This window comes from Chiloscyllium punctatum, chromosome X, assembly GCF_047496795.1.
Source record: "Chiloscyllium punctatum isolate Juve2018m chromosome X, sChiPun1.3, whole genome shotgun sequence".
In the NCBI taxonomy this organism is placed as follows: domain Eukaryota; kingdom Metazoa; phylum Chordata; class Chondrichthyes; order Orectolobiformes; family Hemiscylliidae; genus Chiloscyllium; species Chiloscyllium punctatum.
The window spans coordinates 12,278,289-12,303,867 of record NC_092791.1 but is presented as its reverse complement, the minus strand read 5'-3'; the positions used below and the strand labels follow the sequence as shown (position 1 = coordinate 12,303,867).

General features: G+C 48.7%; 1 protein-coding gene across 5 annotated transcripts in view; it reads right to left on the bottom strand.

Moving 5' to 3' along the window:
- Nucleotides 1-25,579, bottom strand: part of slc26a10 (solute carrier family 26 member 10) — a 166,075-nt gene that overhangs the window by 41,213 nt on the left and 99,283 nt on the right. For 4 of the 5 annotated variants that reach the window (XM_072566945.1, XM_072566942.1, XM_072566946.1 and 1 more), the window contains exons 14-17: nt 15,007-15,061; nt 11,061-11,149; nt 5,702-5,756; nt 2,693-2,799 (exon numbers count right to left, since the gene is read on the bottom strand). In XM_072566945.1, coding sequence (XP_072423046.1) covers nt 2,693-2,799; nt 5,702-5,756; nt 11,061-11,149; nt 15,007-15,061 — 306 coding nt within the window. The remainder of the gene's footprint in view (nt 1-2,692; nt 2,800-5,701; nt 5,757-11,060; nt 11,150-15,006; nt 15,062-25,579) is intronic. The other variant, XM_072566943.1, reaches the window with a different exon arrangement.

Sequence of the window (25,579 nt, the reverse complement as noted above, 5' to 3'; positions counted from 1 at the left end):
CCCAACGTACCTGCTGTGCTGTTCAGTCCAATCCTGGCTGACCTTGGGGTCTCAACTCCACTTTCCCACCTACTCCCCCCAGTCCTAGATTTCCCTGATGGAACAAAGCTCTGCTGATCCCAGCCTTCAATATAGTCAGTGGTGGAGCAGCCACCCCGCTCTGGGGGAGAGATTCCTAAAGAGCTCATGGCTTCACAGTATGGTCACTGGGCTTAGTGACCCAGAGGCCCACCCTTCCCTCTGTGATAAATGGTAAAGCTTGAATTCAATTAAAAAGCTGCTCCAATGGGAATTAAAAATTTGGGAAATCCCTCTCTGGTTCACTAATGCCCTTCAGAGAGAGAGCTCTACCATCCTTGCTCTATCAAGCCCCTTCAAAAAGCTGGTATGTCTCAATGCCTCTCGCAATTTCTAAACTCCAGAGAATTACCGACCCGTTTTACTCAGTACTGGGAGAAACTCTTTCATTGTCAATCTGTTTGACTGTTGAACTTTTAACTTTATTTCTTTATTTTTCTAGTTTATATTAAGAAGGGTTTTAATGTTAACTACTAGCTTATTTCTTTATATTTTCTATTGATATTATGATAGTCTGTAGTGCTTAACTTTATAATTTTGTTTCTTTTATCACTTTGTATCTACATTTTGTGTACCTAGGTACTTTTATACCGAAGATGGAACAGTGTATGGCGACATTATACACTTTTCACTGTGTTCCTGTACTTCTGTACTTGAATACACGTGACAATAAATTCTAAATCTCATGTTTGTTCATAGAGAACCATTTGATGTCAGAACTGTCTGCCTTTAGCCAGTTATACAACACTGTGGTTCAGGCCCTGCCCACCCAGAGATTATTCCTTAGCTCTTCACCTCAGGCAGGACAAAACCACCTCAGAAGGGGTTGAACACAGCAAAAATAAAATCGCGAGGACACACTGCACAGACTAGGCTTGTATCCCCTTGAAGATTAAGGGGTGACCTAATTCCGGAACCACAGCTGATCGAGTTAAGATACAAATTAGCCATGATTGAATTAAATGGCAGAACAGGCTTGAATAGCTTCCTTCCGTTCCCATATTTTAAACTTTAGATTGTGCACAGTCAACTCGTACAGTGCCTGCTTTGTGCCATCAGTGGGTATTGGCATTCCATCTAATATTCTGCCAATTACACCGTTGGTACATATTTTATGGTATCATTTTTTATTTAAAAACTATGAGTCTGGCTCTCTCTCTCTCTGAACAGAAATAGTTGATGTTATGCCCTCAATTGAACAGAGAAAAATGAAGTCAAAAGACATAAATTATTTCCTCTATCATCAAAATAATGTACTATCTATGCTGTGTTTAGGAAAGAATGATGGGCACATGATTAATTTCAGATCAAATTATAATTTTGGAATTTCATTTTCTGGCCAGAGTGAACACCCAAAGGGAGAGGGTGAATAGGCTGGGGCTGAGGGGTGACTTTATAGAGGCTTATAAAATCATGAGGGTCATGGACAGGGTAAATAGACAAGGTCTTTTCCCTGGGGTGGGGGAGTCCAGAACTAGAGGGAATAGGTTTAGGGTGAGAGGGGAAAAATATAAAAGAGATCTAAGGGGCAACTTTTTTTCATGCAGAGGGTGGTACATGTATGGAATGAGCTGCCAGAGGAAGTGGTGGAGGCTGGTACAGTTACAACATTTAAAAGGCATCTGGATGGGTATATGAATAGGAAGGGTTTGGGGGATATGGGCCAGGTGCTGGCATTGAGTATAGGAGTTGGGAGGTCATGTTCAGACTGTACAAGACTTTGATTCGTCCACTTTTGGAATACTGCATTCCATTCTGGTCTCCCTGCTATAGGAAAGATGCTATGATACTTGAAAGGGTTCAGAAAAGATTTACAAGGATGTTGCCAGGGTTGGAGTGTTTGAGCTAAGTAGGCTGGGACTGTTTTCCCTGGAGTGTCAGAGGCTTAGAGTGACCTTATGGAGGTTTATAAAATCTTAAGGGGCATGGATAGGGTGAATAGTCAAGGTATTTTCTCTAGGGTAGGGGAATTCAAAAGAAGAGGGTTTAAGGTGAGAGGGGAAAGACTTAAAAGGGACCTAAGGGGCAACCTTTTCACACAGAGGGTGGTATGTGTATGAAATGAGCTGCCAGAGGAAGTGGTGGAGGCTGGTACAAATACAGCTGGTACAAAGGCATCTGGATGGGTATATGAATTGGAAGGTTTTCGAGGGATATGGGCTAAATGCTGGCAAATGGGACTAGATTAACTTAGTGTATCTGGTCGGCATGGACGAGTTGGACCGAAGGGTCTGCTTCTGTGCTGGATGACTCTAAATGGGACAAGGTCAGACTGGGATGTCTAGTCAGTGTTGTCTGATCAGAACGAGGGATCTGTTTCTGTGCTATGACTGGGGAAATGCAGGGTCCTTTCACAGTGGCCATCTCCTCACATTGCAATACAATGTTGCAGTCTTTAAAATAAGGAGGGCTTTGGAGTTCAGCAGACACAAAGGAAGTATTGTGTAAGCCTGCAGTTTAAGAGAACAGTGGTGGCGGTTTAAAGCTTGTTAATGCTTGAGGTAAAGTATGCTTATATTACACATAGCCTCAAGCAGGCAATCTTACAGAATGTATCTGGGTGGCCATTCTCGGGGAACAAAAAAGATGCAAACTCCTTTACAAAGCCTTTTACCTTCATTCGCTCCACATTGACGACTGCATCATGTATCGTTACAAAGATCTGCTCTGGATGAAGGTGGTTAAGAAGGCCACTACACGTCAATATTTTCAAAACATCTTCTAGAAAACATAGAGAACAATGACATTCGTTACAGTGGAAGGACAATGGGCACATCTTTAGAAGCTATAGCCTCCATGCTTGCTTAAATTGTCAAATCACCAACTTCAACTAGTTCTGAGGAAAAGTCATCGAGCCAAACTGTTAATTCTGTTTCTTACTCATTGCAGACCCACTAAAGATTTGGTGGCATAGTGGTAATGTCAATAGGCCAGTTGTCTAGACTTTCTGGGGATGTGGGTTTAAATCCCACCAAATCTGAATTCAAATTTATAAGAAAATCTCTGAAATTAGCCCAACAACCCACTGTCAATTGTGAAAACCTACTTGCTTCACTGAAGGAAGTCTGACATCATGACCCAGGCAGAAGTGGGTACTGCAGATGCTGGAGATTAGAGTCAAGATTAGAGTGGTGCTGGAAAAACACAGCAGGTCAGGCAGCAGCCAAGGAGCAGGAAAATCGACATTTCGGGCAAAAAGCCCTTCATCAGGAATGAGGCTGGGAGCCTCGGGGGTGGAGAAATAAATGGGAGGGGGGTGGGGCTGGGGAGGAGGTAGCTGAGAGTGCAATAGGTGGATGGAGGTGGGGGTAAAGGTCGGAGAGGAGGGTGGAGTGGATAGATGGAAAGGAAGATAGGCAGGTAGGACAGGTCATGGGGACGGTGCTGAGCTGGAAGTTTGGAACTGGAGTGAGGTGGGGGAAGGGGAAATGAGGAAACTGTTGAAGTCCACATTGATGCCCTGGGGTTGAAGTGTTCCGAGGCAGAAGATGAGGCGTTCTTCCTCCAGGCATCGGGTGGTGAGGGAGCGGTGGTGAAGGAGGCCCAGGACCTCCATGTCCTCGGCAGAGTGGGAGGGGGAGTTGAAATGTTGGGCCACAGGGCAGTGGGGTTGGTTGGTGCGGATGTCCTGGAGATGTTCTCTGAAGCGCTCTGCGAGATGGTGTCCGGTCTCCCCAATGTACAGGAGACTGCATCGGGAGCATTGGATTCAGTGTGTGGAAGTGTAGGTGAAACTTTGATGGATTTGGAAGGTTCCTTTAGGGCCTTGGATGGAGATGAGGGAGGAGGTGTGGGCGCAGGTTTTGCAATTCCTGCGGTGGCAGGGGAAAGTGCCAGAATGGGAGGGTGGGTCGTAGGGGGGCGTGGACTTGACCAGGTAGTCGCAGAGGGAACAGTCTTTGCGGAAGGAGGAAAGGGGTGGGGAGGGAAATATATCCCTGGTGGTAGGGTCTGTTTGGAGGTGGCGGAAATGTCGGCGGATGATGCAATGCGGAGGTTGGTAGGGTGGAAGGTGAGCACCAGGGGCGTTCTGTCCTTGTTGTGGTTAGAGGGGTAGGGTTCGAGGATGGAGGTGCGGGATGTGGATGAGATGCGTTGGAGGGCATCTTCAACCACATGGGAGGGGAAATTTACTCAGTCACTCCTACACGTGTCTCCAGAGTTATGGAGCTGTGGTTGATTTTTAAGTGCCTGATGGGCAATAAATGCAACCCTAGCCGTAGACACCCATATCCCACTAATGTGTTTTTAAAAATGTTAATGCAGGCAAGGAGGGACATATTAATGACGGGGCTTTCTAGAGATCAAGGAATCTGTGGTGGAGTGGGCGTCCTGCATCCTCTGCCAATCAGAGGCCTGCAGATGTGCATTGTTCAGCAGCCCCCATTGGGTTGATTAGATTACTTACAGTGTGGAAACAGGCTCTTCGGCCCAACAAGTCCACACCAACCCTCCGCAGAGCAACCCACCCAGACCTATTCCCCTACATTTACCCTTTCCCCTAACACTACGGGCAATTTAGCACGGCCAATTCACCTGACCTGCACATCTTTGGACTGTGGGAGGAAACCGGAGCACCCGGAGGAAACCCACGCAGACACGGGGAGAATGTGCAAACTCCACACAGTCAGTCACCTGAGGCGGGAATTGAACCCGGGTCTCTGGAGCTGTGAGGCAGCAGTGCTAACCACTGTGCCACCGTGCCGCCCACATGGGATGGGAACAGATTGATTTTTGATTCACTTGTGGGATGCTGGCTGGACCAACATATAGTGGAACAGCTTGGCTAGGGGAGCATTCTGAAGCACAAGTCTTCAGTACTATTGCAAGAATGTTGTCAGGGCCCATGGTCGTTGTAGTATCCAACTGTTTCTTGATATCATGTGGAGTGAATCAAATTGGCTGAAGACTGGGATCTGTGATGCTAAGGACCGCTGGAGGAGGCCGAGATGGATCATCCACTCAGCACTTGTATATGATGGATCTGTACCAGCTCCCTTAGGTCCCAGGAATTCTGCCTGACCAAATGTATTTGTCCTCATTCCAATAAATTTGTTATCTAAGAACAGCCTCTTCTGGAGATACTCTGTAATGGTGTACCCTCTAAACCTAAGCACTAGATAGGCCCAACACAAAGCAAAGACAAAGGAGGGTTTGTGAGAGTGAACCACCTCAAACAGCCCTTTACCCAGTACCACACACTGACATAAGGTGCCAGAAGTGGTCATCTGGGGAAATGCTACCACAGGGCTTGCTTTTCAAGTTCTCCGTATGCCACTGGGAGATTACCACAGGCGAACGTGGGCCAACTGGACATTAATTACCATACACCAACCTTCCCACTCCGATCCTAATTGAGAAAGAGGCAGGAGGGCAGTGGCACCCCCTCCACCTACCAAACTGGCCTCAGCGGAGGGCATTGAAATTCCACAATATAGTGAAGATGTCATGGGACCCTTGCCAAGGCATCAGTGGGAGAATCCCCTTCCAAGTGCTTAATGACACTGCAATGGACTTGTCACGTCAATGGAATGCCATAACATGCTATCCCAGGATTCCAAACCAGAGTGCAAATGTCACCAAAAGGGTGAGCAAATGATATGAAGATTACTGTAACACTTACTGTTGCATTCTGCTAGGTAGACCCACATGTCGGCTTTCTGACACTCTGCACACATCTGAAAGATAAACCATTGGAGTGAATAAGACTATAACTCTTTATGTTGTGGCGTTGGGTCCGTTATCAAGACCTGTGTGGGCATCTGGAGGGGAAGTGAGATGAACAGACGAGTGAGAAAGGAATAGAAGAATGGAGCAATGGGGGTGAGGTAGTGTAGGGTGGAGGGAGGGTCCCTTGGAGCATAAACATCGACATGGGTCATAAATATTTCATGTGTTTCAAGGAAGGACTCGAGGGGCTTGAGGTTGGAGCTAGTGTTACCTTTAAGCACCTCAGAGGTTCTGCACAAGCCGATTGGTACAATATGAGAAAGGAGAAAGTGAGGACTGCAGATGCTGGAGAGATCAGAGCTGAAAATGTGTTTGCTGGAAAAGCGCAGCAGGTCAGGCAGCATCCAAGGAGCAGGAGAATCGACGTTTCGGGCATCAGCCCTTCTTCGGGAATTCAGCATTCCTGAAGAAGGGCTGATGCCCGAAACGTCGATTCTCCTGTTCCTTGGATGCTGCCTGATCTGCTGCGCTTTTCCAGCAACACATTTTCAGCTCACAATATGAGAAAGAGAGAGTATGGAATGAGAAAAGGCTATTGGGTCCATCAATCACAATCATTCCACTGACAGTCATGTCCAGTGTTGTCTCCCATGTCCACTCAGAAACCAACATTATCACTGCCTTTCCAATTGCTTATTCAAATGCGCTGAAGATGAGTGAACTATCATTGATGGAATTTGATCAGAGTCATAGAGATGTACAGCATGAAAACAGACCCTATATTCCAACTTGTCCATGCCAACCAGATATCCTAACCTAATCTAGTCCCATTTGCCAGTACTTGGACCATACCATTCCTATTCATATACCCATCCAGATGCCTTTTAAATGCTGTAATTGTACCAGCCTCCACCACTTCCTCTGGCAGCTCAAAGTTGCACCTCAGGTCCCTTTTATATCTTTCCCCTCTCACCCTAAACCTATGCCCTCTAGTTCTGGACTCCCCCATCCCAGGGACAAGACTTTGTCTATCTACCCTATCCATGCCATCCATTCAGTTAAATAATGACAGTTATAAGTAAGGATTTCACAATCTGCTATGTGAGGCAAGTGTTGAAATTTGTGGGATTTAGATGAGATTGCATGGGATATATAGCACAGAAACAGACCATTCAGCCCAACCATGCCATTCTGGTGTCCATGTTTCCTCATCTAAATCTATTGTTGGAAGCTTCTAGCCCCTTCTCCCTCAGCTGCTTGTTTAGCTTCCCATTAAATTTTCTACTGTTTGTTTCAAACACTCTCTGTGTGGTACAAAGTTATCAGTCCGTGGAGTTATTTTACTCCCCATTAACATTTCCATTGGTGAGTACCAATTATTCAATGGTGTTGCTCTGTAACTGAATCAAACTAATTCCCAGTCTGGATTCTTATGCATCTGTGGATTCACAGCCTTTACTTCTGCCCTCAAGCAATCACTAGCCCCTTGCCTGGAACATAGACTATATCACGGTTGTATCCACATTGGTGCTCAAACTTCACTGAGGGCTCCTGACTTCTGTGGAGCTCTCAGCTACCTTGTTTGTGAATAATGCGTTCCTGGATATGTAATGGCCATTCTACAGAATAGAGACCACTTTTCATTTGCTGTTGGGCCTGTCTTCTGTAGTGCCTTTAGCACTTCCCTGACTCTCTGGTCCTGTTCCTTCTTCATTTGACCATAAACTAGGATCCTCCTCATATGGCCAAATGGTTCCTGACTCTCTTCCAAGATTCTAGATTGTGGCCTTTGGAAAATCTCAAAACAGAACCCTCATGGTGGATGGTTAACACAGTGCTGTCTAAATGGTGCAATAAATGTAGTCAGCAGTCCTGACTCCAGTTCTAAGGGCATCTATGGGGTGGCACAGTGGTTCAGTGGTTAGCACTGCTGCCTCACAGCACCAGGGTCCCAGGTTCGATTCCAGCCTCGGGCAACTGTCTGTGTGGAGTTTGCACATTCTCCCCGTGTCTGCGTGGGTTTCCTCCAGGTGCTCTGGTTTCCTCCCACAGTCCAAAGATGTGCAGGTCAGGTGAATTGGCCATGCCAAATTGCCTATAGTGTTATATGCATTAGTTAGAGGGAAATGGGTCTGGGTGGGTTACTCTTCAGAGGGTCGGTTTGGGCCGAAGGGCCTGTTTCTACACTATAGGGAATCTAATCTTAAAAAACCCACTATTGAGTTCTGGGAAAATTCTGTTTGTTGCCAATTTGCCAAGCTATCGTCAATAGATAAAATAGGTGGATTTCCCTCATAATTCCTTTGCTTTAACTGAATGAGATTCACACATGATCTTCATTCTCAGTTCCTCATGGGAATAGTTATTAGGCCTGAACTCCATTCTGATCATTTTGTCAGTTCGGCGACTGAAAATACGACTCCAATTTCAATTGCATTGTCTCATTGAGACTTTACAGTTCCTATTAAAGGATGGGGAAGTTTCCTGTGAACGAATAATCTTCTCTCCATCATAAGGTCAGAAGTGAGGATGTTCGCTGATGGGGTTCCCCTCCCAGCCCCTCACCATCCTGACATGGAAATATATCACTGTTCCTTCAGTGTCGCTGGGTCAAAATCCTGGAATTCCCTCCCTCAGGGCATTGTGGGTCAACCCACAGCACATGGACTGCAGCGGTTCAAGATGGCAGCTCACCCCCACCTTCTCAAGGGGGCAAATAGGGACGGGCAGTAAATGCTGGGCCCAGCCAACGGTAGCCTTGTCCCATGAATGAACACAAAATAATTTTGATACTTTTGCTTCAATTTGATTAGCTTTGGAAATTCTTGCTGCAATTCTCTCCTGTCTATGTTCAGAAATACTAAAATGACCTCTCGAAGTGAACATGTGCATTTCTGCTCAACACTGAGGTACTCTGATACAATACATACAGTGTTTCACTGACATTTCATCCTCTGCAGCTACCCTCCGTGCACCTGAGACTCCATGCCTGCTAGAGCTTGGAGCTTTATGTTTCAGTGTCCATGGTAACCCTCAGGGTGTTGACAGTGGGGGGGGAATCCAATGATGGGAAGGCCATTGAATCTCAAGGGGTGGTGTCATTGCCTGGCACTTGTGCACGGAAAATGTCACTTGCCACTTATTAGCCGAACCTGAATGTTGTCCAGACCTTGCTGCAATACAGACACGGACAGCTTCAGTATCTGCCCGAGGAGTTGTAAATGATACTGAACACTGTGCGATCATCAGTGACCATCGCCATGGTAGAGAGCAGGTGACACAGCTGAAGATGGGACCCTAAGGAATTCTTGCAGAGACCTATTGGAGCTGAGATGAATGACTTCCAACAACCACAACCTTTATTCTAGGTCTGACTGCAACCAGTTCTGCAGGGATCTTTAATGCTGCCTTCAGGCAAATGGTACCTCAATGCCAAGGGCTGTCCCTCTCCCCTCCTCTCTGGAGTTCAGCTCTTTTGTCCATGTTTGAACCAAGGCTGTAATGAGGTCAGGAGCTGAGTGACCCTGGTGGGACCCAAACTGGGCGTCACTGAGCAGGTTATTGCTGAGCAGGTGCTGCTTGATAGCACTGTTGGTGACACCTTCCATCACTTTCCTGATGATCGAGAGTAGACCGATGGAGCAGTAATTGGCCGGGTTGGAAAAAACAGGAATACCGTGGCTTGGGGCACAATGAGTTAACATCCACATCATTTGCTTGCAGTCTATGGTTTAATCCACTTCTCTTGCAGGGGTAGGCAGCTGGGCAATTTGTCCAGTCTCCAGAAAGGTTGTATTTGTGTCCTTTAAGTCCACACTCAGAATGGAGATTCAATAGACTGCTTGTTTTCACACGAACAGCTTCTCTTTGACACTTTAGATCCTTAGATCGTGTTCCTCTCTCTCCATCTTTTCTTGTGCCCTGGGGCCTGGCCGTAAAGCAGTCTAACAAACCCAGCGCATGAGTTTACATCCCATTCCCATAATTGCGTTTAATCGATCTTATGAAAAAGCTATACCCAAAAGATTGTTTCTAAAAAGGGAGCTGATTCGTTAATGTATTTTGTGTGACTCCAGGCCACCATAATACTTTTATGATTTCTGAAGTAATCTCAGGACGTTGGCCTCAAGAATTGCAGCACAGGATCCACCATCACCATGGCAACTAGGCCTGGCCCTGCCTGCACTGAGGTTCGGATATCTCCAAGTGTGAAAAGGTGCCGAGAAACATCCCTTTCAGTATCGGTGCAATATTGGGGGCCGAAGGGCCTGTACTGCACTGTAATGTTCTATATTCTACGTTCAGTGTCGTTGCTGTTGTTGTGCTTCAGATTGCAGTGCTAGCCTCTATTCATGAGGTTCTGAGTTCAAGTCCTATTCCAGGCTTGAGTATAATTAGCGAGGCTGACACTTCCAGTGCAGTACTGAAGGTGTGCTTAAACTGTCAGAAGGGCTATCTTTGGGATGAGGTGTTAAACCAAAGCCTTAGGTGAGTGTTAAAGATTTCCTGCTACAGGAAAGATGTTGTTAAGCATGAAAGGGTGCAGGAAAGATTTAAAAGGATGTTGGAGGGTCTGAGCTGAATAGGCTGGAGCTTTTTCACCCTGGAACATCGGATGCTGAGGGGTGACCTTAATGTTTATAACATTATGAGGGGCATGTGTAGGGTAAATAGTCAATATGTTTTTCCCATCAACTAGAGGCACAGGTTTAAGGTGAGAGGGGAAAGATTTAAGAACGAACTAAGAGGCAACTTTTTCACGGAGAGCGTGTATGGAATGAGCTGCCAGAGGAAGTGGTGGAGGCTGGTACAATTACAGTATTTAAAAAGCATCTGGATGGGTATGTGAATAGGAAGGGGTTAGAGGGATATGGGCCAAATTCTTGCAAATGGGGCAAGATTAATGTAGGATATCTGGTCAGCATGGACAAGTCAGACCAATGGGTCTTTCCGTGCAGTACATCTCTATGAGTCTAAGTGCAGCAGAGTTGACCTTGGCCAATGTCATGGACAGTATTTATCACTCAATCAGTATCCTATCATTACCACATTGCTGTTTGTGTCATTGGCTGTTATGTTCGCTGCATCGGAACTCTCCAGAAAAGCTGGACGTTGTGAAAAAGCACTTATATAAATGCAAATCTTTCTTTCTTTTGCTGGAGTAAAGAAATTCATGCCATTAGGGCACATTTGTTGAACGAGAGGCTACCTTTCTGTGGGAAAAGGTGCTCCTTGGTCTTTGCACAAGGAACTGTTGTAATGAAACTGACATTGTGAACTTTATCTTTTTCAAATGGGTTGTAGTCAGTTACCTGGACAAATAATCTTGCTCCAGCTGTGTCAATGAAGATGATGCTACTGCAGTCGATCACAACAGACTGAATCCTTTTATCTTGCTTATCTGTCAGAGAAAGAGCAACATTTATATTGGCAACTGTTGCTGAGGTGTGAAAATAAACTCGGGATTTCCATTGCGCAGTGGGAAATTTTTGGCAAATGATTAACAAACAGTTGGAAAATTGGCAAGCAGACTTAAAGGGGCAGTTCTGGGCACCAGCTAAGCTGGCTTAAGGTGGGAATTGGTGTCAACTGTGACTCTGTGGGTAACACTATTTTTTGCCTGAGACAGAAGCGCATGTATTCACCCCATGACAAGAGGAGAAAACATCTTGGCTGACGTTCAGCTCAGCACTGAGGAAGTACTGCCCACTTTTAGCTTCGGATAAAATCTTAAATGATAACTCAAATGTATGACAGTTGCTTGAACATCAAGGGCCAAAAGCAGTCTTGAGTTGGCCTTTGTAAATGGCCCAGGAAATGCCCATAAAATGGAGACTCCAGTATTTTTGGTGAGAGTTGGGGTGTGTCTGTATTAGGGGGAGAGAGCCACAGGTGCGGTGGGTACAATGACCACAAGCCTGGCGCAATCTATGCCAATGAAAGCCCACAGAGTAGTAAGGCATTCTGAATAAGCTGAATTCAATGAGGCAGGGGAGCATTGGACAAGGTTGCTTGTCATACATAACAGATCTATCAGTCCCCCCAAGACTTCCCAGAGCTGGGGTTGAGGGGATGGGGCTGAATGACAAACTGGAATTTTCAGCATTCTTTTTCCTTTCTTTCATTCCCAAGATGTGGGTGTCGCTGTCATGCCAGCATTTATTGTCCATCCAGGGGCAGTTAAGAGTCAACCAAATTGGCTGTGGGTCTGGAGACACATACAGGCCCAGACCAAGTAAGGATGGCAGATTTGCTTCCTTAAAATGAACTGGATGGACTTTAAATCACCCCCGACAATCACTCCATTTTCATCATCAGAATCTTAGTCAGAGAGATGTACAGCACAGAAACAGACCCTTCGGTCCAACTTGTCCATGCCGACCAGATATCCTGAATTAATCTAGTCCCATTTGTCAGCACCTGGCCCATATCCCTCTAAACCCTTCCTATTCATGTCCCCATCCAGATGCCTTTTAAATGCTGTAATTGTACCAGCCTCCACCACTTCCTCTGGCAGCTCATTCCATACACGTACCATCCTCTGTGTGAAAACAGTGTCCCTTAGGTCCTTTTTAAATCTTTCCCCTCTCACCCTAAACCTATGCCCTCGAGTTTTGGACCCCCCTACCCTGGGAATAAGATCTTGTCTATTTACCCTATCCATGCCCCTCAATTTTGTAAACCTCTATAAGGTCACCCCTCAGCCTCCGACGCTCCAGGGAAAACAGCCCCAGCCTGTTCAGCTTCTCCCTATAGCTCAAATCCTCCAACCCTGGCAACATCCTTGTAAATCTTTTCTGAACTCTTTCAAGTTTCACAACATCTTTCCTACAGAGGGGAGATCAGAATTGAAAGCAGTATTCTAAAAGTGGCCTGACCAATGTCCTGGCCGCAACATGACCCTCCCAACTCTTTAATTCCAGATCTTGGATGGACTCAAATTCCACTCTCTGCCGTGGCAGGATTTGAACCCAGGTCCCCAGGATAGCCACTGACTTGCTGGATTAGGAGTGATGATAGCACTAGGCCATCACCTCCCTGGTGGAACCCTGACCTCTGAGACAGCAATGGTCACCATGGTGCTCTGACTAAATTGTAAGAGCTGCACTCCTGTTCTCACAGCACCACAGCAACCCTGCCCCCACACCCCAACCTCTCAATACCTCACCCTCTCTCCCTGAGGCCTTGCAACAATTGTCAAGCCTTGATCTGGGGTCGCAGTGGGAAAAGGTTTGGGAAACACCTGTATATCCCAACAAGAAGCATGGAGTCAGGGAACTGAAAGCATAAACATTGAAATGGAGGCAGAATAGTGAATATTCAGGATATAAATATTTCCTGAATTGAAATATTTCTTAACAAAGCAAAGCATAAGCAAAGATCAAGAGTTCCCCTGTCCAATCAATGAATGAGGTGGAGCCAGGAGGCTGCTGGGCTCCCAGGCCTAAAAATTGGCCAACCAAGTGGAATTATGAGATCTGAGCAAAAGTGATGAAAGACTTGAGTAAACTCTCTGCAAACGCAATCAGACTACAATGCCAGGATGTGAACGGTAAACTCTACACCAAACAGAGTGCCAATGAGCATGGCTGTTCCCCCAGCATCAGTGGAAACAAGGGGAGCATTTGCATTTGAGCCCTTCCCTGGGGCAGATTGTTGACTTTGATCCTGCAAGGTACCTGGGTAAAGGTGGTTCAAACAAAATATCGGTTGAATTGTTTGGACATGTGCGTTTTGTGACAGACGACAGTTCTAAGACAGGGCATTTCAGAGACACTGACATCAAGGCAGCTCAATACCCATAGGAAGCACAAATCAGCACCAAAGTAAATAAATGTTTGTATAAAGGCATCCAGGTGACCCAAGCCAAATTCCAGATTCACAGTGTCACACACTTCCGGTTTGCAGCACACACTGTGTTCTGTTCTGACTAACTTAATTTTGAAACGGCACCTCACTCAGTCTTGTCCCTATTCCTGTCTTTACTGACTGAGGTTATCATGGAAAGTCACTCCTTCTCAACCCCTCCCCTTGCCTGAGGTGGTGACCCTCAGGTTAAACCATCTCCAGTCGTCTCTCTCTAATCAGAGAGCAGCCCCATGGTCCACTGAGACAATGGTGACTTTACTTCATTTCAGTCTCGCTCCATCTTTCTCTCTCTCTTTATCTCGGTTTTCATCTATTTCTCTCTCACACTGTCTCTGTGCACAGTGGCTCAGTGGTTAGCACTGCTGCCTCACGGCGTCAGGGACCCAGCTTTGATCCCAGCCTTGGGTGACTATCTGTGTGGAGTTCGCACATTCTCCCTGTGTCTGCAGGGTGGATTGGCCATGGGAAATGCAAAGAGTTACAGGAATGGGATGGGTCTGGGTGGGATGCTCTTCAGAGGGTCAGTGTGAACTTGGTGGGCTAAATGGCCTGTTTCCACACTGTAGGGAGTCTATGATCTCTCTCTCTGTCTCTGATTGTCTGTCTGCCTGTCTCAGGGAGTCATACAGCAGTGAAACAGGCCCTTTGGCCCACCATGTTTGGGCTGACCAACAAACACCAAGGGATACTAATCCCATTTATCTGCACTTGGTCCACAGCCAACTATGCCTTGACATTTTAAGTATCCAGTTGCTTCTTAAATGTCGTGAGAGTACCTGACCCCACCACCCTCTCAGGCAGCACATTCCATATTTCTACCACCCTCTGGAGGAAAGAAATTTTCTCAGATCACTTTGAAACCACTTAGCTTGACTCCTCACCTTAAACTCATGTGCTCTGGTCTTAAACATGTCTGCAATGAGGAAGAGATTCTCACAAGCCACTCTGTCTATAAGTTAGTGTGTCTCAATCAGATTCCCTCCTCAATCTATTCGTACTTTGTTCAATCTCTCTCTGACTGTCTCTCAGTGTGTGACTGTTTTGCTCTTTCTTTCAGTCTCCACCCCAGAGGTCTGTGATTCTCCCTCTCTCTCTCTCTCTCTCTGTACTCCTCTCTGGATCTCTCTCACATTTTCTCAATTTCTTTGGCTTTCTGCCTCACTCGCTCTGTCCTCCGTCTGTCTGTCTCTCTCAAATGTCAGGAAACTATGTTTAAAAATAAGTTTGTTGACTGCAGAAGTGTGCTAACTGAATTGCACTGGCTGGCGAGGCAGGAGATCTATATGGATCATAAACTAAATGGAAAAAGATTCAAGCTGACATGGGAGTTACAAAAACACGAAGCAATGGAAAATTCCAAGAACAAACTTTGATTTTGCACATCAGTACCTGAAGAGGACGAGGTCATGTTAGCCGGGTATTGAGGTTGGAGGAGTCCATTATCCTGCAAAACACATTCCGTCACAAAGTCGTATACATTTCCCACAACAGTGTGTGTTACAAAGCAAGACTTTCTCTCTCACAGAGGCAAGGCCACAAAAATCTTCGATCCTCAGAATTTCCCATTCCAACATAAATAATTTATTCCAGGATATCAGCTGACACGAATGTCAACGTTCACTCAGCAACAAAAGAACCACAAAAAAAATAAACAGCAGTTGTCCTGGGAGTGTTTCAGTGGTGACTGTGAATAGAAAACTTTCCTCTGTATCTAACCCCGTGCTGTCCCTGTCCTGGGAGTGTTTGATAGGGGTCAGTGTAGAGGCAGCTTTACTCTGGAACTAACCTCGTGCTGTCCCTGTCCCGGAAGTGTTTGATGGGGGGACAGTGTAGAGTGAGCTTTACTCTGTATCTAACGCCGTGCTGTCCCTGTCCTGTGAGTGTTTGATGGGGGACAGTGTAGAGAAAGCTCAACTCTGTATCTAACCCCGTGCTGTCCCTATACTGGAAGTGTTTGATGGGGTACTGTGAAGAGAGAGCTTTACTCTTTCTCTAACCGCTTGCTGTCCCTGTCCTGGGAGTGTTTGATGGGGTACTGTGGAGAGAGAGCTTTACTCTGTATCCAACCCCGTGCTGTCCCTGTCCTGGGAGTGTTTGACAGGGAGAGTGTCGAGAGAGCTTTACTCTGTATCTAACCCTGTGCTGTCCCTGTCCTGGGAGTGTTTGATGGGGGACAGTGTAGAGAGAGCTTTACTCTGTATCTAACCCCGTGCTGTCCCTGTCCTGGGAGTGTTTGATGGGGGACAGAGAGAGGTACCTTCACTCTGTATCTAACCCCGTGCTGTCCCTGTCCTGGGAGTGTTTGATGGGGGACAGTATAGAGAGAGCTTTACTCTGTATCTAACCCCGTGCTGTCCCTGTCCTGGGAGTGTTTGATGGGGGGACAGTGTAGAGGCAGCTTTACTCTGTATCTAACCCCGTGCTGTCCCTGTCCTGGGAGTGTTGGATGGGGGACAGTGTAGAGTCAGCTTTACTCTGTATCTAACCCCGTGCTGGCCCTATCCTGGGATAGTTTGATGGGCGACAGTGTAGAGGGAGCTTTACTCTGTATCTAACCCCGTGCTGTCCCTGTCCTGGGAGTGTTTGTTGGGGGACAGTGTAGAGAAAGCTTTACTCCTATTTAACCCCGTGCTGTCCCTGTCCTGTGAGTGTTTGATGGGGTATAGTGTAGAGGGAAATTTACTCTGTATCTAACCCTGTGCGGTCCGTACCTGGGAGTGCTTGATAGGTGGACAGTGTAAAGTGAGCTCGACTCTATATCTAACCCGTGCTGTCCCTGTCATGTGAGTGTTTGACGGGGGGGACAGTGTAGAGGAGCTTTACTCTGTATCCAACTCCATGCTGTCCCTGACCTGGGAGTGTTTGATGGGGGACAGTGCAGAGAGAGCTCGACTCTGTGTCTAACCCTGTGCTGTCCCTGTCCTGGGAGTGTTTGATGGTGGGGAGTGTAGAGTCAGCTTTACTCTGTATCTAACCCCGTGCTGTCCCTGTCCTGGGAGTGTTTGATGGGGCGACAGTGTAGAGGCAGCTTTACTCTGAATCTAATCCCGTGCTGTCCCTGTCCTGGGAGTGTTTCTTGGGGGACAGTGTAGAGGCAGCTTTACTCTGTATCTAACCCCGTGCTGTCCCTGTCCTGGGAGTGTTTGATGGGGGGACTGTGTCGAGGGGGCTTTACTCTGTATGTAACCCTGTGCTGTCCCTGTCCTGGGAGTGTTGGATGGGGGTCAGTGTAGAGGCAGCTTTACTCTGTATCAAACTCCATGCTGTCCCGATCCTGGGAGTGTTTGATGGGGATGGTGTAGAGAGACCTTTACTCTGTATCTAACCCCGTGCTGTCCCTGTTCTGGGAGTGTTGGATGGGGGACAGTGTAGAGTCAGCTTTACTCTGTATCTAACCCCGTGCTGTCCCTGTCCTGGGAGTGTTTCATGGGGGACAGTGTAGAGTCAGCTTTACTCTGTATCTAACCCCGTACTGTCCCTGTCCTGGGAGTGTTTGATGGGGGACAGTGTAGAGAGAGCTTTACTCTGTATCTAACCCCGTGCTGTCCCTGTCCTGGGAGTGTTTGATGGGGGGACAGTGTACAGGGAGCTTTACTCTGTATCTAACCCCGTGCTGTCCCTGTCCTGGGAGTGTTTGATGGGGTACTGTGGAGAGAGAGCTTTACTCTGTATCCAACCCCGTGCTGTCCCTGTCCTGGGAGTGTTTGACAGGGAGAGTGTCGAGAGAGCTTCACTCTGTATCTAACCCCGTGCTGTCCCTGTCCTGTGAGTGTTTGACAGGGAGAGTGTCGAGAGAGCTTCACTCTGTATCTAGCCCCGTGCTGTCCCTGTCCTGGGAGTGTTTGATGGGGGGACAGAGTAGAGGCAGCTTTACTCTGTATCTAACCCCGTGCTGTCCCTGTCCTGTGAGTGTTTGATGGGGGATAGTATAGAGGCAGCTTTACTCTGCATCTAACCCTGTGCTGTCCCTGTCCTGGGAGTGTTTGATGGGGGATAGTGTAGAGGCAACTTTACTCTGTATCTAACCCTGTGCTGTCCCTGTCCTGGGAGTGTTGGATGGGAGACAGTGTAGAGTCAGCTTTACTCTGTATCTAACCCCGTGCTGACCCTATCCTGGGAGTGTTTGAGGGGCGACAGTGTAGAGGGAACTTTACTCTGTATCTAACCCTGTGCTGTCCGTACCTGGGAGTGCTTGATGGGTGGACAGTGTAGAGTGAGCTCGACTCTATATCTAACCCATGCTGTCCCTGTCCTGTGAGTGTTTGACGGGGGGACAGTGTAGAGGAGCTTTACTCTGTATCTAGACCCGTGCTGTCACTCTCCTGGGAGTGTTTGATGGGGGACAGTGTAGAGAGAGCTTTACTCTGTATCGAACTCCATGCTGTCCCTGACCTGGGAGTGTTTGATGGGTGGACAGTGTAGAGAGAGCTCGACTCTGTATCTAACCCCGTGCTGTCCCTGTCCTGGATGTGCTTGATGGGGGGACAGTGTCGAGGGAGCTTTACTCTGTATCTAACACCGTGCTGTCCCTGTCCAAGAAGTGCTTGATGGGGGGACAGTGTAGAGAAGGCTTTACTCTGTATCTAACCCTGTGCTGTCCCTGACCTGGGAGTGTTTGTTGGGGGACAGTGTAGAGAAAGCTTTACTCTTATGTCACCCTGTGCTGTCCCTGTCCTGGGAGAGTTTGATGGGGGGACAGTGTAGAGTGAGCTTTACTCTGTATCTAACCCCGTGCTGTCACTGTCCTGGGTGTGTTTGATGGGGGACAGTGTAGAGAGAGCTTTACTCTGTATCTAACACCATGCTGTCCCTGTCCTGGGAGTGTTTGATGGGGGGACAGTGGAGAGTGAGCTTTACTCTGTATCTAACCCTGTGCTGTTCCAGTCCTGGGAGTGTTTGATGGGGACAGTGTAGAGAAAGCTTTACTCCGTATCTAACCCCGTGCTGTCCCTGTCCTGGGAGTGTTTGATAGGGGGACAGTGTAGAGAAAGCTTTACTCCGTATCTAACCCCGTGCTGTCCCTGTCCTGGGAGTGTTTGATAGGGGGACAGTGTAGAGGGGGCTTTACTCTGTATCTAACCCTGTGCTGTCCCTGTCCTGGGAGTGTTTGATGGGGGGACAGAGTAGAGGCAGCTTTACTCTGCATCTAACCCTGTGCTGTCCCTGTCCTGGGAGTGTTGGATGGGGGATAGTGTAGAGGCAGCTTTACTCTGTATCTAACCCCGTGCTGTCCCTGTCCTGGGAGTGTTGGATGGGAGACAGTGTAGAGTCAGCTTTACTCTGTATCTAACCCCGTGCTGGCCCTATCCTGGGAGTGTTTGATGGGCGACAGTGTAGAGGGAACTTTACTCTGTATCTAACCCTGTGCTGTCCGTACCTGGGAGTGCTTGATGGGTGGACAGTGTAGAGTCAGCTCGACTCTATATCTAACCCGTGCTGTCCCTGTCCTGTGAGTGTTTGACGGGGGGACAGTGTAGAGAGAGCTTTACTCTGTATCTAACTCCATGCTGTCCCTGACCTGGGAGTGTTTGATGGGTGGACAGTGTAGAGAGAGCTCGACTCTGTATCTAACCCCGTGCTGTCCCTGTCCTGGAAGTGCTTGATGGGGGGACAGTGTAGAGAAGGCTTTACTCTGTATCTAACCCTGTGCTGTCCCTGACCTGGGAGTGTTTGTTGGGGGACAGTGTAGAGAAAGCTTTACTCTTATGTCACCCTGTGCTGTCCCTGTCCTGGGAGAGTTTGATGGGGGGACAGTGGAGAGTGAGCTTTACTCTGTATCTAACCCTGTGCTGTTCCAGTCCTGGGAGTGTTTGATGGGGACAGTGTAGAGAAAGCTTTACTCTGTATCTAACCCTGTGCTGTCCCTGTCCTGGGAGTGTTTGATAGGGGGACAGTGTAGAGGGGGCTTTACTCTGTACCTAACCCTGTTCTGTCCCTGTCCTGGGTGTGTTTGATGGGGGACAGTGTAGAGTGAGCTTTACTCTGTATCTAACCCCGTGCTGTGCCTGTCCTGGGAGTGTTTGATGGGGGGACAGTGTAGAGTGAGCTTTACTCTGTATCTAACCCCGTGCTGTCACTGTCCTGGGTGTGTTTGATGGGGGACAGTGTAGAGTGAGCTTTACTCTGTATCTAACCCCGTGCTGTCTCTGTCCTGGGAGTGTTTGATGGGGGACAGTGTAGAGGGAGCTTTATTCTGTATCTCACACCGTGCTGTCCATGTCCTGGGAGTGTTTGATGGGGGGGACAGTGGAGACAGAGCTTTACTCTGTATCTAACCCTGTGCTGTTCCAGTCCTGGGAGTGTTTGTTGGGGGACAGTGTAGAGAAAGCTTTACTCCTATGTAACCCCGTGCTGTCCCTGTCCTGTGAGTGTTTGATGGGGTATAGTGTAGAGGGAACTTTACTCTGTATCTAACCCTGTGCTGTCCGTACCTGGGAGTGCTTGATGGGTGGACAGTGTAGAGTGAGCTCGACTCTATATCTAACCCGTGCTGTCCCTGTCCTGTGAGTGTTTGACGGGGGGACAGTGTAGAGGGAGCTTTACTCTGTATCTAGCCCCGTGCTGTCACTGTCCTGGGAGTGTTGGATGGGGGACAGTGTAGAGTCAGCTTTACTCTGTATCTAACCCCGTGCTGTCCCTGTCCTGGGAGTGTTTGATGGGGGGACAATGAAGAGGGAGCTTTACTCTGTATCTAACCCCGTGCCGTCCCTGTCCTGGGAGTGTTTGATGGGGGGACAGTGTAGAGAGAGCTTTACTCTGTATCTAACCCCGTGCTGTCCCTGTCCTGTGAGTGTTTGATGGGGGATAGTATAGAGGCAGCTTTACTCTGTATCTAACCCTGGGCTGTCCCTGTCCTAGAAGTGCTTGATGGGGGGACTGTGTAGAGGCAGTTTTACTCTGTATCTAACCCCATGCTGTCCCTGTCCTGGGAGTGTTTGATGGGGGGACAGTGTAGAGGGAGCTTTACTCTATATCTAACCCCATGCTGTCCCTGTCCTGGGAGTGTTTGATGGGCGGACAGTGTAGAGGGAGCTTTACTCTGTATCTAACCCCGTGCTGTCCCTGTCCTGGGAGTGTTTGATGGGTGGACAGTGTAGAGAGAGCTCGACTCTGCATCTAACCCCGTGCTGTCCCTGTCCTAGAAGTGCTTGATGGGGGGACAGTGTAGAGAGAGCTCGACTCTGCAGCTAACCCCGTGCTGTCCCTGTCCTAGAAGTGCTTGATGGGGGGACAGTGTAGAGGGAGCTTTACTCTGTATCTAACCCTGTGCTGTCCCTGACCTGGGAGTGTTTGATGGGGACATTGTGGAGAGCGCTTTACTCTGTATCTAACCCCCTGCTGTCCCTGTCCTGGGAGTGTTTGATGGGGGACAGAGTAGAGAAGCTTTACCCTGTATCTAACCCTGTGCTGTCTCTGTCCTGGGAGTGTTGGATGGGGGTCAGTGTAGAGGCAGCTTTACTCTGTATCTAACCCTGTGCTGTTCCTGTCCTGGGAGTGCTTCATGGGGGACAGTGTAGAGGGAGGTTTACTCTGTATCTCACCCCGTGCTGTCCCTGTCCTGGGAGTGTTGGATGGGGGACAGTGTAGAGGGAGCTTTACTCTGTTTCAAATTCCATGCTGTCCCGATCCTGGGAGTGTTGGATGGGGGACAGTGTAGAGGGAGCTTCACTCTGTATCTAACTCCATGCTATCCCTAACCTGTGAGTGTTTGATCGGGGACAGTGTAGAGAAAGCTCAACTCTGTATCTAACCCCGTGCTGTCCCTGTCCTGGGAGTGTTTGATGGGGTACTGTGGAGAGAGAGCTTTACTCTGTATCCAACCCCGTGCTGTCCCTGTCCTGGGAGTGTTTGACAGGGAGAGTGTCGAGAGAGCTTTACTCTGTATCTAACCCCGTGCTGTCCCTGTCCTGGGAGTGTTTGATGGGGGACAGTGTAGAGAGAGCTTTACTCTGTATCTAACCCCGTGCTGTCCTTGTCCTGGGAGTGTTTGATGGGGGGACAGTATAGAGAGAGCTTTACTCTGTATCTAACCCCGTGCTGTCCCTGTCCTGGGAGTGTTTGATGGGGGACAGTGTAGAGAGAGCTTTACTCTGTATCTAACCCCGTGCTGTCCCTGTCCTGGGAGTGTTTGATGGGGGACAGTGTAGAGAGAGCTTTACTCTGTATCTAACCCCGTGCTGTCCCTGTCCTGGGAGTGTTTGTTGGGGGGACAGTGTAGAGAGAGCTTTACTCTGTATCTAACCCCGTGCTGTCCCTGTCCTGTGAGCGTTGGATGGGGGACAGTGTAGAGGGAGCTTTACTCTGTATCTAACCCTGTGCTGTCCCTGTCCTGGGAGTGTTTGATGGGGGATAGTGTAGAGGCAGCTTTACTCTGTATCTAACCCCGTGCTGTCCCTGTCCTGGGAGTGTTGGATGGGGGACAGTGTAGAGTCAGCTTTACTCTGTATCTAACCCCGTGCTGGCCCTATCCTGGGAGTGTTTGATGGGCGACAGTGTAGAGGGAGCTTTCCTCTGTATCTAGCCCCGTGCTGTGATTGTCCAGGGAGTGTTTGATGGGGACAGTGTAGATAGAGCTTTACTCTGTATCTAACCCAGAGCTGTCCGTACCTGGGAGTGTTGAATGGGGGACAGTGAAGAGCAAGCTTTACTCTGTATCTAACCCCGTGCTGTCCCTCTCCTGGGAGTGCTTGATGGGGGACAGTGTAGAGGGAGCTTTACTCTGTATCGAACCCCGTGCTGTCCCTGTCCTGGGAGTGTTGGATGGGGGGACAGAGTAGAGGTACCTTCACTCTGCATCTAACCCCGTGCTGTCCCTGTCCTGGGAGTGTTTGATGGGGGACAGTGTTGAGGGAGCTTTCCTCTGTATCTAGCCCCGTGCTGCCCTTGTCCAGGGAGTGTTTGATGGGGACAGTGTAGAGAGAGCTTTACTCTGCATCTAACCCTGAGCTGTCCGTACCTGGGAGTGTTGGATGGGGGACAGTGAAGCGCAAGCTTTACTTTGTATCTAACCCCGTGCTGTCCCTCTCCTGGGAGTGTTTGATGGGGGGACAGTGTAGAGGAAGCTTTACTCTGTATCTAACCCCGTGCTGTCCCTGTCCTGGGAGTGTTTGATGAGGACAGTGTAGAGAGAGCTTTACTCTGTATCTAACCCTGTGCTGTCCCTGACCTGGGAGTGTTTGATGGTGGGACAGTGTAGAGTGAGCTTTCCTCTTTTGTAACCCTGTGCTGTCCTTGTCCTGGGAGAGTTTGATGGTGGGACAGTGAAGAGGGAGGTTTACTCTATACCTAACCCTGTGCTGTCCCTGTACTGGGAGTGTTTGATGTGGAGAGGATCGCGAAAGCTTTACTCTGTATCGAACCCCGTGCTGTCCCTGTCCTGGGAGTGTTTGATGGGGATACTGGAGAAGGAGCTTTACTCTGTATCTAGCCCCGTGCTGTCCCTGTCCTGGGAATGTTTGATGGTGGGGAGTGGAGAGGAAGCTTTACTCTGTATCTAACCCTGTGCTGTCCCTGTCCAGGGATTGCTTCATGGGGGACAGTGTAGAGAGAGCTTTACTCTGTAACTAACCCCGTGCTGACCCTGTCCTGGGAGTGTTTAATGGGGGGACAGTGAAAGGGGCTTTACTCTGTATCTAACCCCGTGCTGTCCCTGTCCTAGGAGTATTGGATGGGGGACAGTGTAGAGGCAGCTTTACTCTGTATCTAACCCCGTGCTGTCCCTGTCCTGTGAGCGTTGGATGGGGGACAGTGTAGAGGGAGCTTTACTCTGTATCTAACCCTGTGCTGTCCCTGTCCTGGGAGTGTTTGATGGGGGATAGTGTAGAGGGAGCTTTACTCTGTATCGAACCCCGTGCTGTCCCTGTCCTGGGAGTGTTGGATGGGGGGACAGAGTAGAGGTACCTTCACTCTGCATCTAACCCCGTGCTGTCCCTGTCCTGGGAGTGTTTGATGGGGGACAGTGTTGAGGGAGCTTTCCTCTGTATCTAGCCCCGTGCTGCCCTTGTCCAGGGAGTGTTTGATGGGGACAGTGTAGAGAGAGCTTTACTCTGCATCTAACCCTGAGCTGTCCGTACCTGGGAGTGTTGGATGGGGGACAGTGAAGCGCAAGCTTTACTTTGTATCTAACCCCGTGCTGTCCCTCTCCTGGGAGTGTTTGATGGGGGGACAGTGTAGAGGAAGCTTTACTCTGTATCTAACCCCGTGCTGTCCCTGTCCTGGGAGTGTTTGATGAGGACAGTGTAGAGAGAGCTTTACTCTGTATCTAACTCTGTGCTGTCCCTGACCTGGGAGTGTTTGATGGTGGGACAGTGTAGAGTGAGCTTTCCTCTTTTGTAACCCTGTGCTGTCCTTGTCCTGGGAGAGTTTGATGGTGGGACAGTGAAGAGGGAGGTTTACTCTATACCTAACCCTGTGCTGTCCCTGTACTGGGAGTGTTTCATGTGGAGAGGATCGCGAAAGCTTTACTCTGTATCGAACCCCGTGCTGTCCCTGTCCTGGGAGTGTTTGATGGGGATACTGGAGAAGGAGCTTTACTCTGTATCTAGCCCCGTGCTGTCCCTGTCCTGGGAATGTTTGATGGTGGGGAGTGGAGAGGAAGCTTTACTCTGTATCTAACCCCGTGCCGTCCCTGTCCTGGGAGTGTTTGATGGGGGGACAGTGTAGAGAGAGCTTTACTCTGTATCTAACCCCGTGCTGTCCCTGTCCTGTGAGTGTTTGATGGGGGATAGTATAGAGGCAGCTTTACTCTGTATCTAACCCTGGGCTGTCCCTGTCCTAGAAGTGCTTGATGGGGGGACTGTGTAGAGGCAGTTTTACTCTGTATCTAACCCCATGCTGTCCCTGTCCTGGGAGTGTTTGATGGGGGGACAGTGTAGAGGGAGCTTTACTCTATATCTAACCCCATGCTGTCCCTGTCCTGGGAGTGTTTGATGGGGGGACAGTGTAGAGGGAGCTTTACTCTGTATCTAACCCCGTGCTGTCCCTGTCCTGGGAGTGTTTGATGGGTGGACAGTGTAGAGAGAGCTCGACTCTGCATCTAACCCCGTGCTGTCCCTGTCCTAGAAGTGCTTGATGGGGGGACAGTGTAGAGAGAGCTCGACTCTGCAGCTAACCCCGTGCTGTCCCTGTCCTAGAAGTGCTTGATGGGGGGACAGTGTAGAGGGAGCTTTACTCTGTATCTAACCCTGTGCTGTCCCTGACCTGGGAGTGTTTGATGGGGACATTGTGGAGAGCGCTTTACTCTGTATCTAACCCCCTGCTGTCCCTGTCCTGGGAGTGTTTGATGGGGGACAGAGTAGAGAAGCTTTACCCTGTATCTAACCCTGTGCTGTCTCTGTCCTGGGAGTGTTGGATGGGGGTCAGTGTAGAGGCAGCTTTACTCTGTATCTAACCCTGTGCTGTTCCTGTCCTGGGAGTGCTTCATGGGGGACAGTGTAGAGGGAGGTTTACTCTGTATCTCACCCCGTGCTGTCCCTGTCCTGGGAGTGTTGGATGGGGGACAGTGTAGAGGGAGCTTTACTCTGTTTCAAATTCCATGCTGTCCCGATCCTGGGAGTGTTGGATGGGGGACAGTGTAGAGGGAGCTTCACTCTGTATCTAACTCCATGCTATCCCTAACCTGTGAGTGTTTGATCGGGGACAGTGTAGAGAAAGCTCAACTCTGTATCTAACCCCGTGCTGTCCCTGTCCTGGGAGTGTTTGATGGGGTACTGTGGAGAGAGAGCTTTACTCTGTATCCAACCCCGTGCTGTCCCTGTCCTGGGAGTGTTTGACAGGGAGAGTGTCGAGAGAGCTTTACTCTGTATCTAACCCCGTGCTGTCCCTGTCCTGGGAGTGTTTGATGGGGGACAGTGTAGAGAGAGCTTTACTCTGTATCTAACCCCGTGCTGTCCTTGTCCTGGGAGTGTTTGATGGGGGGACAGTATAGAGAGAGCTTTACTCTGTATCTAACCCCGTGCTGTCC